Source organism: Trachurus trachurus (assembly GCF_905171665.1).
Source record: "Trachurus trachurus genome assembly, chromosome: 10".
Lineage (NCBI taxonomy): Eukaryota > Metazoa > Chordata > Actinopteri > Carangiformes > Carangidae > Trachurus > Trachurus trachurus.
In genome coordinates, this window is record NC_139894.1 from 1,233,778 (window position 1) to 1,252,282 (window position 18,505).

At 45.5% G+C, this 18,505-nt stretch overlaps 1 protein-coding gene across 1 annotated transcript in view; it reads right to left on the reverse strand.

Moving 5' to 3' along the window:
- arap3 (ArfGAP with RhoGAP domain, ankyrin repeat and PH domain 3) overlaps window positions 1-17,686 on the reverse strand; it is a gene marked incomplete at its 3' end in the record, with an annotated part of 56,340 nt that extends 38,654 nt beyond the window's left edge. Inside the window, exons 1-3 of the mRNA XM_083980439.1 lie at window positions 17,526-17,686; window positions 6,892-7,021; window positions 2,048-2,983 (exon numbers count right to left, since the gene is read on the reverse strand). Coding sequence (XP_083836565.1) covers window positions 2,048-2,983; window positions 6,892-6,965 — 1,010 coding nt within the window. The 5' untranslated portion in view covers window positions 6,966-7,021; window positions 17,526-17,686. The remainder of the gene's footprint in view (window positions 1-2,047; window positions 2,984-6,891; window positions 7,022-17,525) is intronic.
- Window positions 17,687-18,505: the final 819 nt, after the last annotated feature.

The window sequence follows — 18,505 nt, forward strand, 5'->3', positions numbered from 1 at the left end:
GTGCAGACTGGACCCAACTAGAGCCGACTGGTCCAGACTGGACCGACTAGAGCCGACTGGTGCAGACTGGTGCAGACTGGACCCAACTAGAGCCGACTGGTCCAGACTGGACCGACTAGAGCCGACTGGAGCAGACTGGTGCAGACTGGACCCACTAGAGCCGACTGGTGCAGACTGGACCCACTAGAGCCGACTGGAGCAGACTGGACCCAACTAGAGCCGACTGGAGCAGACTGGAGCAGACTGGACCCAACTAGAGCCGACTGGTGCAGACTGGACCAACTAGAGCAGACTGGACCCAACTAGAGCCGACTGGTGCAGACTGGTGCAGACTGGACCCAACTAGAGCCGACTGGTGCAGACTGGACCCAACTAGAGCCGACTGGAGCCGACTGGTGCAGACTGGACCCAACTAGAGCCGACTGGTGCAGACTGGAGCAGACTGGACCCAACTAGAGCAGACTGGTGCAGACTGGACCCAACTAGAGCCGACTGGTGCAGACTGGAGCAGACTGGACCCAACTAGAGCCGACTGGAGCCGACTGGTGCAGACTGGACCCAACTAGAGCCGACTGGAGCCGACTGGACCCACTAGAGCCGACTGGTGCAGACTGGACCAACTAGAGCAGACTGGACCCAACTAGAGCAGACTGGACCCACTAGAGCCGACTGGAGCAGACTGGACCAACTAGAGCTGACTGGACCCAACTAGAGCCGACTGGTGCAGACTGGACCAACTAGAGCAGACTGGACCCAACTAGAGCAGACTGGACCCACTAGAGCAGACTGGACCCACTAGAGCCGACTGGTGCAGACTGGACCCAACTAGAGCCGACTGGTGCAGACTGGACCCACTAGAGCCGACTGGTGCAGACTGGACCCAACTAGAGCCGACTGGTGCAGACTGGACCCACTAGAGCCGACTGGAGCAGACTGGACCCAACTAGAGCCGACTGGTGCAGACTGGACCAACTAGAGCCGACTGGACCCACTAGAGCCGACTGGTGCAGACTGGACCCAACTAGAGCAGACTGGACCCACTAGAGCCGACTGGTGCAGACTGGACCAACTAGAGCAGACTGGACCCACTAGAGCCGACTGGTGCAGACTGGACCAACTAGAGCAGACTGGTGCAGACTGGACCAACTAGAGCAGACTGGTCCAGACTGGACCCAACTAGAGCCGACTGGACCCAACTAGAGCAGACTGGACCAACTAGAGCAGACTGGACCCAACTAGAGCAGACTGGACCCACTAGAGCAGACTGGACCCACTAGAGCCGACTGGTGCAGACTGGACCCAACTAGAGCCGACTGGTGCAGACTGGACCCACTAGAGCCGACTGGTGCAGACTGGTGCAGACTGGACCCAACTAGAGCAGACTGGACCCAACTAGAGCCGACTGGAGCAGACTGGACCCAACTAGAGCCGACTGGAGCAGACTGGACCCAACTAGAGCCGACTGGTGCAGACTGGTGCAGACTGGACCTACTAAGAACCAGGTAGTGTCCCCAGCTTTAGTCAGCTGGTTGGTTGGTTAGTTAGTTAGAGATTATTGTCATTTGGGTGGTTAGTTATTTAGTTGGTTAGTTGGTTAGTTGGTTAGTTAGTTAGCGATATGTAACAGAAGTTTGTCAGGAATCCTAGTTGGTTAGCTGTTTAGTTAGTTAGTTAGTTGGTTAGTTGGTTGGTTGGTTGGTTGGTTGGTTGGTTGGTTGGTTGGTTGGTTGGTTGGTTGGTTGGGTGGTTGGTTGGTTGGTTGGTTGGTTGGGTGATTAGTAGATTGGTTGGCTAGTTGGATTATTGTCATTTGGGTGGTTGGTTAGTTGGTTGGTTGGTTGGTTGGTTGGTTGGTTGGTTGGTTTGTTGGTTGGTTGGTTGGTTGGTTGGTTGGTTGGTTAGTTGGTTAGTTAGTTGGTTAGTTAGTGGTCTGTAACAGAAGTATTAACAGGAATCCTAGTTGGTTCAGGTCAGTGTGGGTCAGCTGAGACAGATCTGGGACAGCTAAAAAGAAGAAGGACAGACCTAGTCCATCAGGGTGCTGTACCTGAGTCTCTCCTGAGTGGACTGTCTGGGGGGGGTCATGGGGGCCGACTGCAGGCTGCAGCAGCTCCTCCCTCCACCGGGGGCGGGGGCAGATCCAGATCCAGGTAAGGTGCCCCAGTAGATCTCGTTGGAGACCATCTCCAGTCCGCCTCGTCCCGGGGAGCTGCAGGGGGACGACCCAGAGAGGCCACTGCCGTCCAGACCTCGGACACAGGACGTCACCGGGGACGAAGCCTGGTTCCGTTCCGTCTGTACGGGCGAAGAAGACGACGACGAAGAGGACGGGGACCCCTGGAAGGCCGAGGAGGGGGGGGTCACAACACGGCTCAGCCTCGGGGGGACCGGAGGTAAAACCCCCCCGGCGTCGGACAGGGACAGACTGCGGCTGGCCCTCATCCTCTGCACCTGGCTCTGTCGTCTGCTGGGCGAGGCCAGTCTGTCGTTGGCCGAGGGCTTGTCCCCCCCCGAGGTCAACCCCTCCAGCACCGTGAAGCAGATGGACTCCTGGGACAGCCTCCTGGGTGGGGGGGCTGCGGGCTCGGGTGTCGGACAGAAGTGGACGGGTGTGGTCCTGCGGCGGTTGAAGACGGTTCTGGGTTTGGGAACCGGCTTCACCACGGTCCTGCCGCCGCCGGACTCGGACTCGGCCAGCATGGCGGCGAGGTCCGGGGCCGAACTGTTCCTGAACGCCTCGAAGCCGACGACCGAGGGCCGACCGCCCGTCACGGAGCGGCAGCGGTCGCGTGGGGGGGGATCGACGTCTGCTGCTTTCTGATTGGCTCTCTGAGCTTCTGTCTTCTGGATGTAGGCGACCAATCGGAGGATCCTCTTCCTGTGTCCGGTGGCGGTTATTCCCAGACTGACGAGGGCCTCATGGTCCAGGTGTGTGAAGTCTCTGGCTGACAGGAGGCCGGCGCCACAGAAGGTGTTCAGGTACCTGCAGAGAGACCACATCGGTCAGAGGGGGGGTCCAAGACACTGGAACCAGACCACATCATGAGGTTCTGACTCTGGTAACAGGTTCTGGTTCTGGGCTGTTGCTGGTTTGAAGGATCTGGGTCTGGGCCACAGATAGTGGTTTCACACCAGCAGGGCCCCCACTAGGGTTGCAAAAGGGTGGAAAATTTCCAGCAAATTTCCGGAAAATTTCCAGAAAACTTTCCATGGGAAGTTAAGCTGGGGAATTTTGGAAATATTCCAAACTGGAAACTTTCCATGGGAATTATTGGGAATTAACTGGAAATTATATATTTATTATATATTTAAATTCTCTGTTAAGGGCCAACCTTAAATTTTGTAAATTTTGTATTTTTTTCCCCGTTTATTCCCATAGATTCACGTTAATTCCCATGGAAAGTTAATTCTTGTATGAACAATCAATTCTTTTACTGAACCACAAAAACATGAATGTTGGGTAAAATATTACTCACCCTCACCAATCAATTTTGTAAATTTCGGATTTATTCCAGTTTATTCCCATATATTCCCGTTAATTCCCATATATTCCCGTAAATTCCCATGGAAAGTTTCCAACTTTGAAAATTCCCGGAATTTTGCAACCCTAGCCCCCACTAACTCAGACTGCAAGGGATTCACTGTACATGTTGTTGTGGATCCTTGACAATTAGCACATAGTTATGCGTTGTTATGTAATTGCAATTTAATATGACTAGGGATGTCACAGTTACTTGTTTTCACAATTAATCGCGGTATTAATTGCCTCAATTAATTGATCGTAAAGATTCTTAAATACCGACACTTTCCGAAAAAGATGATGTTGGAACCATATCGGCAGATGTGGCGCCAAAGTAAAGGTAAATGCACAGATACTGGTCTATTCATCTAAAGTAACACTGAATTGGTAGGAAGTTAAATGTTCTCTTGTCATTTGTATTGTAAAAAAAATGATTGAAATAAACTTAAACATTTGGTATAGATGACGATTAATGATTTAAATATTTCAAACACTTCCCTCGGCGGATTAATAACTGGTCCTATATTAAGAATCGCTAAATATGACATCAAAGCTTTCTGCATTAATTCATTTATCCTCATAAAATCACTGTAGAGAGATTAGTTTCGGCAATAAGTCACTTTTCAGCAAGTGCCTGCCCCCTGTAACTCAGGATTGCAAGGGCTGATATTCACAGAATTTTCTGGAGTTATAGTAGAGGGCACCAGATGCAAGTACCGTGAATTTGGTCAATGTCACCCCTTGCATTCCTGAGTTAGTGGGGGCAGAATTTTTTTTTACCACAACTGTTTTAGTGTTGTTACGCTTCGTAAATGGGAGGGTGGTTACGTTGAGTGACAGCTTCACAGACAGTTTACCGGCCGTTAATTGGTTGCTCCGAGTTCAGTGGGCGGGTTCTCAGCCGGTTAACGGCCGCACCGCTCCAAATATGGAAAGTAGAATCCAACATGGCGCGGTTCAAACCCCCGTAGTAGCGGCACAAAACAGACTCCCCCAAACCAATGGGTGACGTCACGGAAGCTACGTCCATTCTTTTTACAGTCTATGGTTCTTCCTACTCTCTACTCTCTATACCCAGTACAACAAAACTATCTAACTAAAGTTAAGTTCAAGGGGGTCCCAACTTTTTCTTGAAAATGTTACCACTTTTTCTTAGAATTTTTTTACTTATTTTTTTCACAAATTGCATCACTTTTTACGGAAGCGCATTGCATTCACTTGACACCTTATCTCGTAATTACGAGATCTTTTCTCGTAATTATGAGATCCTGATGTCGTAATTATGAGATCCTGATGTCGTAATTATGAGATCCTGATGTCGTAATTACGAGAAAAGATCTCGTAATTACGAGATAAAGAAAAAGGAAATGTCTATAAATCCGCTCTTGTTGTCTTAATAGATGAATGCTACGGTGGTGTAGTGGTTAGAGCAGATGCTACCCGTACAGGAAACCGAGGATCGAATCCTGGGTGGAGCACATCGTTCTCGTTTTGTATATTAGGCCACTGTAGCCTACATTATTAGACAGCGGGGGACACACCGGCCCACGTAACCGATTGTGCCGTTCATACACACCAAAGACCCCGGTGCCTGGCCGCCGCCGCCGCTGCTCTAGTGGCGGCCGGGCACCGGGGTCTGTGGAGCGGGTTCATGAAGCCTGGTTGTCCCGACATGACTCAACTCACAACACTGTAACGTTATGTTGTGTGTCTTGTAGCCGAAAAGTAGGCTACAAGACACACAACATAACGTGACAGCCGCAGTGTTGTGAGTGAGTCATGTCGGGACAACCAGGCTTCATGAACCTGCTTCACAGACCCCGGTGCCCGGCCGCCGCTGCTGCTGCTGCTGCTGCTGCTGCTGCTGCTGCTGCTGCTGCTGCTGCTGCTGCTGCTCCGGAGGGGAAGGCGAAGCTCACTGCCAGGATCACCGCCGGAGCAGCGGCGGCGGCCGGGCTCACACCCGGGGAAGGCGATCCTGGCAGTGAGGGTGTGTGAGCCCGGCACCGCCGCCGCTGGGGGCGGCCAGGCGGGGGAGGCGATCAGTGAGCTTCGCCTTCCCCACCCAGGGAAGGCCATCCTGGCAGTTAAGAGGAGAAACTTTCAGGTTCAGGAGCAGCGGAGCGGCTCGCGGCTGCAGCTCAGTTCACTTCACACACTGAGAATGGAGTTTGTTTTCTTCCGGTAGACGTAAATAACACGTGTACCCCCTGTCCAATCAGAACGCTTCCCGACCCCCAGACGTTAAGCAGAATTAAATAAAGGCGATTTAATGTGTTCCATGTAAACTCGAAGGAGAATATTTTAATTTCAAACTATTTAATTCAGAATAATTAATTCCGAATTAAAAAACATCATGTAAACTATAAGCCCCACCATGGGATTCGATCCTCAGTCTCCCGTGTGAGAGGTAACTGCTCTATCCACTGTACTACCATGGACCATTGATTCTGATAGAGACAAGAGCGGACTTATAGACATTCCTTTTTCTCTATCTCATAAGTACGAGATCAGGATCTCATAATTACGAGAAAAGATCTCGTAATTACGACATCAGGATCTCGTAATTACGAGAAAAGATCTCGTAATTACGACATCAGGATCTCGTAATTACGAGAAAAGATCTCGTAATTACGAGATAAGGTGTCTAAATTTTATTTTATCAAGTGAATGCAATGCGCTTCCGTAACTTTTAAATTATTGTTTGACTTTATTTTTCTTTTTTTTGAAATTTTTACCAGTTTCTTCTCAATTTTTCTTTTTTACTTTTTATTATTTTTACCCCTTTTTGTATTATTGTTTGCCCCTTTTTTTTGCGAGAGATACATTTTGCCACATTTTTTCTATAATTTTTTTGCAAAATCTTACCACTTTTTTTAGAATTCTTTTGAGAAATTTTACTATTTGATAAAAAAAAAAACTTAAACTCTTTTTTTTTTTCTTTTTTTTTTAAAAATCTTACCACTTTTTTCTAGAAATCTTTCAACTTTTTGGGAGAAATTGTACCACTCTTTTCCAGAAATTTCTCTATAATGTTTCAAAAATGTACCTACGCCTAATTTAAACGTGCATTGATTGTTTGTGTATTTCTGGTGTTTGCTTCAAAGTTTTGTCCAATGGGGGTCCGTGGTCTAATTTGTGTCAATTTTGGGTCCTTGATATAAAAAAGTTTGAGAAGCAGCGTCTATGTGATACAAGTATGAACAGTTTACCACCTAAAAAGCAGTTTACCCACTACAACACATTAGACTACACCACTGAGAACCAGAACCAGAACCAGTGAGATCCAGCTGCAGCATCTGGACCAGACTTGGGTTTGGACCAGATTCACTGAAGCTGTTGTGATCTCCATGGTGACGGACGGTCCTGACCTCTCCAGGTGAATGGCCGACAGAAGCGTCTCAAGCGGCGTGCTGCCGTCCAGCGAGGCCATGACCACCAACATGGCCCGGAACCAGCGGGTCCATCACTGTCCTACAGCTGCGACCCGGGACGGTCCATCTGCAGGAGATAGAGGCAGAGACAGAGTCGTCATGGCAACAGCAACATACAAACAGCCAATGAAAACCATGGATCAGAAACCAATGGAGGGGGGTTGTTCCCAGGTGAACGACATCACCTGGACGTCTTCAGTATAAAGTCTCTACTAACTCACTTCCAGGGCCACATCCTTCCACTAACTACATACAAAGTTTTTACTCTGTTTCTTTACTTTATTTGTATATTTGAATGGGACAGTCACATTAAAGGGATAGTTCACCCAAAATTGAAATTTCATTATCTCATGATCTCCTCCCCCTCATGTGGACTAAGGGCTGGGAGAAGTTTCAGAGTCCTCCGTGGCTTCTCTGAGTTACAGGGGGTCTCGGCGTAGCAGTGCATGTCCATATGACGGTTGTAAATGGATACCAACTGTCTTCATAACAAAAAGACACACCAAAAAACATCCAAATACCTCCATAGTGCTCGTATTGCAACCGTCATATGGACATGCACTGCTACGCCGAGACCCCCTGTAACTCAGAGAAGCCACGGAGGACTCTGAAACTCCTCCCAGCCCTTAGTCCACATGAGGGGGAGGAGATAATGAGTGAAATTTCAATTTTGGGTGAACTATCCCTTTAATGGACATAACAGGTAAATGTGCGGGATTATAGCAGGATGCTAATTTCCATCCGTAGTTCCATAAACATAAAAATAGTTCAACAGCAGTACACATTACACACAATATAAAAAAATAAAAAATAATAAAAAAGTAGACAACACAAAAAGGCGACTATATGACAATGAAGAACATATTGACAAACACATTCCACAGGTAGGGGGGGGGGACCACAAGAGTTTTGTTCTGGGAGATAAAGTGCAGGAGTGCAGGTTGTACTGCACCATGCTCTATAAGAGTATTTATCAAAGTGCTAGATAGTATTGCACAAGGCCCAGAAATGAAGGAAACAGAAATGTTATATTTCATGTATACTTTTCATGTGTGAAGTGTGATTGTGGTAGGAGTAAAGGAAGAAAATAAGCCTGTTCGGGTGTATTTTGGGCATATTCCATTAGTGTATTGCTCATTTGCAGATTCAAATTCATTTTTCAAGAAACTTGTAATACAAAAAATGTTACTTTTAACTCATTGAGTGCCATTGACGTCTATGGACGTCAATCAAAATCCAACGCTTGAGTGCCATTGACGTCCATAGACGTCAAATGCACTTTTCTGCGGCTGGTAAATGGGGACGCTCTCGCGCACACTGTGAGTAATTTTGGGGCTTCTGGGATGTGTAGAACGAAGAAGACTGCAGATCAGAGCAAGAAGTGAAGAAGAAGGAGAAGACGAGCGCGATCGGTACAGAGATAAAAAAGTCGGAAAAAGTTTCTATTTCTAGAGAAAAACGACGGGCAGAGCCTGGAACAAGTGTAACGTGGAGCTGCAGGAAAGCTTAGCCACTGATGCTATTAGCATAGCTCCAGCATGAAGTGATCGGAGGAGGCAGGAAAGGTAAACTCATCTAGATGATCAGCACCGAAATGCCGAAGCGAAAGCGGATCGCGGAGTCAGTTTCACCAGTTGCTGTAAACCGACGTGACGACGAACCGAGAGATCAGCGCGGTGCGTCGCTGCCGCGGCCGCGTCCAGCACAGAGGCTGAAGACGCCATGACGTCTCCCTCCCTCCTTCAGAGACGATGCAGCAGGAGGAGAAGGAGGGGAGGGGGAGGGGGGCGTAGGAGAGGCAGCAACTGCTCGTACTTGTTGTATTTTAGTTGTTGTTGTTGTTGTTGTTGTTGTTTTTTGTTTAGTCTTTTTTTTGGGGGGGGGGGGGGGGTGAAAAAAACATGTGAAATGAAATTTTCAGATGTCTTACATGTTTTTGAAGCCAAAATTAAAATGGATAAATCACTGTTTTTCTTCAGAGACTCTCTTTCACAAAAATGCATTTTTCTCAGCTTTCTAGAAAAAAAGTGGTCTTTTTGGTGCAACCAGGCTCTATTCAACTTAACATAAATCAAGAATGGAACAAGGTACAAACAAATGGTTTTTCCCTAGTTAAATAGAGAGTCTCCTCTTTCCTTTGAGCTGTTTGGTGTTTTCAGAGTCATAGTACAAAATACTCTCTGGGTCTTGACATATTACTCAGAATGCCCCAAAACGCTGGCACATGGCACTGACCATTTTATAAAAGGTCTGGCACTCAATGAGTTAATGTCTATTTTCATTGTGTAAAGTTTCATTGTCGTAGGAGTAAAGGAAAAAAAGAAGCCTATTTGGGTGTATTGTGGGCATATTTGATTAGTGTAAGGCTCATTTGCATATTCAAATTAATTTTCAAATAAACTTGTAATACAAAAAAATTTACATTTCATGGATACTTTCATTGTGTAAAGTTTCATTGTGATAGGAGTAAAGGGAAAAAAATAGCCCCATTGGGGTGTATTGTTGTCGGCACCATAGACTTATACAGTAAATAATGATGAGAATTAAACATATTTCCCCAACTAGGATTTCTTAGGACTTTTAGTATGTTGTTCTAGACACCTCATAGAAATGATGGATGGTGAAAAACCTTCTGTGACAATTAGTCTGTCGGAAAACGCTATTTTGCCTGGACTTTTTACAGTAGGCTACACATCAGTTTAAAGTGCCAGGTTGTGTTACACGATGCTCATCTCCTCATCGTGATGAATGTTCGACTACGAATGTTGTTCCCACTGATTATATTGATTGATTATGGATATATCCAATAATATGTGATGTCATTGTTTGTATTTATGAATGGTTGTTATTACAGTGTGAGACCTGCTCTTTTCTTCCAGAAAACATGACAAACCATAATAACCCTTTCTCATATAACACAATATAACATGAATGTGTGGGTACAAACGTGTATACACACACACACACACACACACACACACACACACACACACACACACACACACACACACACACAGCCAACTACAACCACAGGATGAAGAGACCATGATGTCAGCAGGATGACCTCTGACCTCTGACCTCTGACCTCTGTATCACACCACAAACAGAGCCTTAGTCTGAAAACACACACACACACACACACACACACACACACACACACACACACACACACACACACACACACACACACACACACACACACACACACACACACACACACACACACTTTTTGTCAGTCTGATAACATCTAAACATAAACACTGTGTGGTGACAGGTGATGACATCATCAACATGAGCCTGAAGCTGATCACATGATCTGAGCTTCTCATCCACACAGGGAACAAAGACCACACACACACACACACACACACACACACACACACACACACACACACACACACACACACACACACACACACACACACACACACACACACACACACACACACACTAACACACACACACACTAACACACACACACTCTAACACACACAGGATACAGGGAGTGCCTGCAGCTGAAGCCTGTGGCTCCGAGCTGAAGGGTGGAGGATGTTCAAAGACATAACTGTGCGTGTGTGTGTGTGTGTGTGTGTGTGTGTGTGTGTGTGTGTGTGGAATGTGTTTTATGGGAACCAGGTCCTGGTCCTAATGAGATGAACGTTTCTGAGGTTCTGGTTCTGGTTCTAGGGTCAGAGAGTCCAGGTGTGGGTCTACTGGACTACACACACAAAGACACACACACACACACACACACAGACACACAGAGACACACACACACACACACACACACACAGCAGCACAGACAAAGACAAAGGCAGAGGAGGAAGTGAGTCACAGCAGCTTCCTCATGTCCAGATGGAACCAGTCAGAGGACAACACAAAACAAACACACAAAACAATAGTAAAAAACAATAATGATGACAGTGATAATCAATCAATCAATCAAACCGTACGTCTCATTAAAGCTGTACAGAAAAGAAAATTGAATTTGAGCCCACTGTGGGTCTAAACATTAGTGTTGTAGGAGCCAATATTATGTTAAAGAAAGTTGAGAGTTTTACTGTAGATTACAGCGTGTTTTATATTAGTTTTGGTTGTGTTATACATTATTGCCTTTTATTGCATATATGTCAAATTTACCACAGCACCTGAAGTAGGCGCTGCTCATGCATACTGCGTTAGGCGCTGGACATGCGCATTGTTTTGTTTTGAAGAACTTGTGCAAAGTACAAGACATGGATTAGCAGAGTGGTAATAGGTACAGGGAAAAAAGTTTTTTTGACCGTCACTTTCAGATGTTACCGTTACATTAAAGGACAATTCCAGGCGAATTCAACTCTGGTGTGTATTTACCTATCATTTTAGGTCTAAAAGAATGAATCTGAAGATTTTCAGTTTAATTGCTCCTGTTTAGCGGTAGTTGCATCTGTCCCCGCATCCCCACGGCAGCAATGAATGGGAGTGGATGTAAGTTCCGCTGTTTAGGCTGTTTCCAGCCCTCAAAGCCGCAATTTTTTTCCACAGACAGCGTCAGATGGTTACTCAAACATGCACCGAGAAGTTTATTTACTTCAAGCAAGCCGGCATGTTTGTAAAACTAGATCTAATTCAAAGTCTCCCGGAGTCTCGCGCGAGCCCGAAGTTGCAGTGCTGGTGTATTCAGGCGCAGTGGGAGCTACCGCTTGTTTCATAAACACAGGAATATCAACTCTTTACTTGCTTGAAGTGTACATTTTTTTCCACAGACAGCGTCAGGTGGCTACTCAAACATGCGCCGAGAAGTTTTTTTTACTTGAAGCAAGTCAAGAGTTGATATTCCTGTGTTTATGACACAAACGGTAGCTTTTCCCACTGTGCCCGAATGCACCGCGCACTGCAACTGGGTCTCGCGCGAGACTCCGAGAGACTTTGAATTAGATCTAGTTTTACAAACATGTCGGCTTGCTTGAAGTAAATAAACTTCTCGGTGCATGTTTGAGTCGCCATCTGACGCTGTCTGTGGAAAAAAATTGCGGCTTTGAGGGCTGGAAACAGCCTAAACAGCGGAACTTACATCCACTCCCATTCATTGCTGCCGTGGGGATGCGGGGACAGATGCAACTACCGCCAAACAGGAGCAATTAAACTGAAAATCTTCAGATTCATTCTTTTAGACCTAAAATGATAGGAAAATACACCCCAGAGTTGAATTCGCCTGGAATTGTCCTTTAAGATGTTGTGGACCGTTGTGAAAACCAAGAGAAGCTTGGAATGGTGTGTATTAATGGAAATACCTGGATTCTGCAACGAGAAATAAAACAACGAAACTACGACCTGACTCTCCGGTGGTTTGTGAGTAGTTAAGGAACACAAGACAGTAACATACGAGTCGAGCCAGCTGTACCAGCCTACTGCTAATAAATCTAGTGGTTTTGGAATTAAGATCTACGTTTGCCACTACAAGTGTAATAACTCATCTTTCAGACGTTGTAGGCCAAACTTTGTGCAAAATTCTATTTTTGAGTAAATCCGGGATGAAAGTGTGGTTTTTTTTTTTTCCGCATTGGATAATGCAGTCGTACGGATTATACGTCAGCCTGTACACGATTCACCAGCCACTGATATTGGATCCGTCATCCGTCAATCAAACGTCTGAGACACTCACACACACACGGAGCTCGGTCTCGCCCCAAACTTTGAATATCCCGCCCGCTCGATAACGACCAATCAAATTTGTTTTCCTTACTCAGGTAAACTCGTGTTGCAGCTTGTGACAACTCGGCGCGACAAACAGGACAAACGGCCATTTCTGTAGCTACACCTTTGAGGTGCAAGACAAAACCAAAAGGACATTAAATAAATAAATAAACTAGAAAATTTCCACTGGGAAATTTTGATAGGACCACGGGGCTACTACCGGGCATACCATCTCTGTCAACATGGGAATCAAACCCACGATCTTCAGGTCAAGACAGAGCTGATCAGACACATGATCATCTTTCACTGAGCTCTGATATAGAGGAGCTGTAACCACATGAAGTCACCTGTGTGTGTGTGTTTGATTGTTTATGAAGTTAACGAGCTCTGGCCTGAGACTCAGAGGTTACCATGGCAACTTGAGGTGGTTGCCAATGACGATAGAGGCCCCCCAGGCTGAGACAGACAGAAACATGGAGAAAAAGAGCGATTTTCTGCCTCTGCACCGGTCTCACATTTAGGCTTACTGTGACAAAACGGTAACTCCTATCAGAACAAAACACAGATCACATTGCTCTAAGGACTTACTGAACGATTTGGTACGATTTGGTGTTTCTACAGTAAATATTTTGGAGACACTTGTGAGTTTAAAACAGGGGTCCGTTCTGCTTCTCTCAGAAAATATTTGTATTGGAGTCAATGAGGAGCAGAGACAGACGTGGCCGCACTTAGAGGCTCCGAGTTTAAATTCTGTAAGTCTCTCTGATATTTTGAGCACATGGTGAGAGACAGAACAAGTTTGTCTACAAATTTGGAAAAAATCATGTGTGTAGAGTGTAAATTGTGGCCGGGAGGAGTGTGGAAAGAGAAAAGTTTCAGACGATTTCAGACAACTTCTCCCACTCTAACTGATGATGTCACCCACTCTGACACGAACATTCCGTCCAATACACACCCATTATAATCTCATAATTTCTCCAAAAATGATCATGGTCATTGATCAGGGATTGATCAAAAACTATATGACCTATCAAAACGTGGAGTAATACGACAATACACAAGACTTGTGTCTACTGTTTAAAGTTTAAATGGAGTCTTTAGGTGAAATTATGCCTGAGCAGTAGACGTTTGAAAAACTCTTTCTCGCTCTTTTTTTCGGCCCGTCCCATTCACTTCAATGCAAAATTTTGCGCAGTTTTTCGCGAAAAATTTGTATTCTGTTGAAAAAAGTCATAGCACACCGAACCCGATCGGACAGCACGTTTTGATATATAATTTATAAGTCGGGGTTCATCACCCAGGTAACTGTTTATTAAAATCCCAACCAGCCATGGTCGTCAATTCACTTTATTGTCATGAACGTTAGAAGTTAAAGCTTCAAGAATCAATGAGACAAAACAAATAACTCACAGAAATAAAAATATATATATGTGTCTTTTGTGTTGTCTACATTATTATGTGTAATGTGTACTGTTATTGAACTGTTTTTATGTCTATGGGACTCCGGACGGAAACTAGCATCCTGCTATAACCCGAGACATTTACATGTTTTTTGTCCATTAAAGGGATAGTTCACCCAAAATTGAAATTTCACTCATTACCTACTCACCCTCATGTCGACTAAGGGCCGTCAGAGTCCTCCGTGGCTTCTCTGACTTACAGGGATGCAAAATTGTCCCGAAAAAAATTAAGTCTATTTTTCAAGCTTGTTTGTAGCGGAAGCTCCTCTTCCCAGTTCGTCCAAATTTGACGGACCAGGAAGAGGAGCTTCCGCTACAAACAAGCTTGAAATATAGACTTATTTAATTATTTTTCGGGACAATTTCGCATTTCGGGGCTTCAATACAAGACGGACATTACATACGAGCAGCATGGAGGTATTTGGATGTTTTTTCTTGTGTCTTTTTGTTACGAAGACAGTTGGTATCCATCTGCAACCGTCATAAGGACATGCACTGCTACGCCGAGACCCCCTGTAACTCAGAGAAGCCACGGAGGACTCTGGAACTTCTCCCAGCCCTTAGTCCACATGAGGGGGAGGAGATAATGAGTGAAATTTGAATTTTGGTTGAACTATCCCTTTAATGTGCACTGTCCCATCCAAATAAACAAAGTAGAGTAAAGTACATTTGTGTGTGTGTGTGTGTGTGTGTGTGTGTGTGTGCTGATGGAGTGCTGTCTCTCTCAGTGACTCAAACAGGAAGTTCAGTCGATCCAGAGCAAATGATTGGACGAGACACCTGTCAATCAAAACCACAACACAACCATAACACAAGTTACACCCCTCACACACACACACACACACACACACACACACACACACACACACACACACACACACACACACACACACACACACACACACACACACAAAGACCACTGTCTGAAAGAGAAAGAGAGAGAGAGAGAGTGGGAGGAGGAAGGAAGAGAGGGAGAGACTGACCTTCATTCTTTACCTCCACTGAGAGAGAGAGGAGGGGAGAGAGAGAGAGAGGAGGAGAGACAGAGAGAGGGGGGAGAGGGGGGAGAGAGGGGAGATAGAGGAGGAGAGAGAGAGAGAGAGAGAGAGAGGGGGGAGAGGGGGGAGAGAGGGGAGATAGAGGAGGAGAGAGAGAGAGAGAGAGAGAGAGGGGGGAGGAGGGGGGAGAGAGGGGGAGTAAAGGAAGGACAAATAAAAGAGAGAGAGCAGCGGTGGGCGAGCGAGCAGTGCAACAACAGAGAGGCTCTTATTGTGACCAACAGACGCTCGATTGTTCACAACCGCTATGAACTCTGGGTAACGGAGCAGGACACGGGCCAGCCAGCGCCATGGAGACCAGGCAGCAACCAATCAGCCAATCAATCAGCCAATCAATCAATCAATCAATCAATCAATCAATCAATCAGCCAATCAATCAATCAATCAATCAATCAGCCAATCAATCAATCAATCAATCAATCAATCAATCAGCCAATCACAGACTTATTGACCTGTGACATCACAGCCGTTTGTCTCAGGGAGTTTCTGAAGAGGAAGTTGTTGGTTCAACTTCCTGTTACACACACACACACACACACATGATGTCATCTGGCCCTCTGCAGTGTGTGTGTGTTCGGTACGGACTGGCCCAGCCCCCACACTGCAAAAACTCATAATCTTTCCAAGAATATTTGTCTTATTTCTTGTCAAAACTAATCTTTCTTTCCACTTTAAACAAGACTCATCACCTAAAAATTAACTTGTTTTTAGATCATTTTCACTTGTTTCAAACTAATTTTCAATTGAAATAAGTAGAAAAATCTGCTAGTGAAAGAAAGTTTTTTGTGTTTGTAATAAGAAAGAAAAACTTGCTCCACTGTCAGATTTTTCTACTTATTTCAAGTGAAAATCTGCTTGAAAGAAGTAAAAAGTGTCTAAAAACAAGCTGCTTTTAATGTGATGAGTCTTATTTTAAGTAGAATTATATTTATTTTGACTAGAAATAAGACAAATATTCTTGGTAAGATACTTGAGTTTTTGCAGTGCAGGTGGGATTCGAACCTGGTCTAACGCACTGCGTCTAACGGCGACGATGCAAACCAACCGTTGAGCCAAGAAGAGGTGGATGACGACCGCTTGGCTCAACGGTTGATTTGCAATCCTTTATGAGTGAGTGAGTGAGTGACTGCAGATGACTTGATACCTGCAGCGTCCTGAGTGGGAGGGGCTACATGTCCCAGTGACATCACGGTGACATCACAGTGACATCACGGTGACATCACAGTGACATCACAGTGCATCACGGTGACATCACAGTGACATCACAGTGCAGGGCGCTAGCTGACTGGGAGTTTAACTGTGAAGTTTGGGCTCCAACAGGAAGTTGAGTTTCCTCTTCACAGGATGTTTGTGTTCCATGTGAACGCCCCGTTTCCCCGTTGCTCCTGAACGCCTCACACACCCAGAGACCCCGACTCACTGGACACTGGTGGACACTCTGTCCCTGTCCCTGTCTCTATGTCTGTCTCACCACCTCACTGTCTCACTGTCCAGCTGAAATCATTTCTAACTCACATCACAAATCCTACAAACTGAATCAGAACCAGAAACTGATCAACGGATCAATCAGATCACACATCAGATCTTATTTCTTGTCAAAATGTCTAATTTCTAGTCAAAACTAATCTCTTTCCACTTAAAATAAGACTCATCACCTAAAAATGAACTTGTTTTTAGATCATTTTCACTTGTTTCAAACTAATTTTCACTTGAAATAAGTAGAAAAATCTGCCAGTGAAAGCAGGTTTTTTGTGTTTGTAATAAGGAAGAAAAACTTGCTCCACTATCAGATTTTTCTACTTATTTCAAGTGAAAATCTGCTTGAAAGAAGTAAAAAGTGTCTAAAAACAAGCTGCTTTTTATGTGATGAGTCTTATTTTAAGTAGAATGAGATTTGTTTTGACTAGAAATAAGACAAATATTCTTGGTGAGATATTTGATTTTTTGCAGTGCAGATTAATGTTACAGACTCTAGTAAAGTTTAGTTGTTTTCAAACAGGTGTGTGTGTGTGTGTGTGTGTGTGTGTGTGTGTGTGTGTGTGTGTGTGTGTGTGTGTGTGTGTGTGTGTGTGTGTGTGTGTGTGTGTGTGTGAGGGGAGGGGGGTTCACATCCAGAAGCTCCAGCTCCACCCTGCTGCTGCTGCTGCTGCTGCTCTGAATGAGTCTGAGTCTCTCCACAACTTCCTCCCTGAGCTCCAGGACCCACACCCGGTCTGGACCAGGACCAGGACCAGGACCAGGACCAGGACCAGGACCAGACCCGTGCGGGGGCTAAGTCCTGTCCTGTCCTCTGTCTTCCTGCAGCCTTGAGCCTCACACCGGTCTCAGTCTCAGTCTCAGTCTCGGTCCAATAAACAGCTATTAAAAAGTGTCTCACCTCTGATCCGGTCCGGATTCTGACTCGGGTCCTGGTCCAGGGTCTGGTCCGGGTTCTGGTTCCGGTCTGTGCAGGTCTGTGAGCCGCAGCAGTCAGTCCGGGGCTGGGCTGGTCTCTCTCCGGCGGACTGGGTCTCTGTGGTCTCAACCTCCGCTCTGAGCTCCGAGCTGCGAGTCCCGAGTCCGTGAGTCAAGCTGCTGCTGCTGCTGCTGCTGCTGCTGCTGCTTCCGGCGTCGGGTTTCAAAATAAGAGTCCGTCATTAACAGCATCCGGTTCGTGTCCCGCCCAAAATAAAGTCCGTAATTAGGCTACTGTAAACAATTACAACATAAAACGTGACGTGAGATAAAATAATGTTTTATTTTCTTGTAATCAATTTTTTCTTTCTTTTTAAATTTTAAAGGCCCATGCTGTGCACTTTTCTCTGGGTTTATTTCCCTAACAAGATGTATCATTGGTTTTGAGTACCTGTGATCTGCTTAATATCGTTTCTACTGCCCCTTTCTGTTGCCTCTTTGATAGATAGATAGATAGATAGATAGATAGATAGATAGATAGATAGATAGATAGATAGATAGATAGATAGATAGATAGATAGATAGATAGATAGATAGATAGATAGATCAGGCCAATCAGAAGAGAGAATGAGAACCTCTCCTCTGATTGGCTCACTGTTTTTGAGTGGCATGTGGTCGGGCCAATCACAGGCAAGTAACTGAAACCTAAGCTTCATTCATAAAAATTGAAAAAAAAACAACTGGTCACGGTGGGCGGAGTTACCTTGTGTGTGACATCACAGAAAGGAGGAAGTGCTATCTGCTCGTCTTAAAGAGACAGTTCCTACAAATGGGCGGTGTGTGTTTCTCCGTTTATGACCAGTTTGATGCATGGGACAGTATATACGAGACCTCCCCAAGCCCAAAAAAATAACCAGAATCACAGTTTTCATGCCATGGGGCCTTTAAACAATAATCACACAG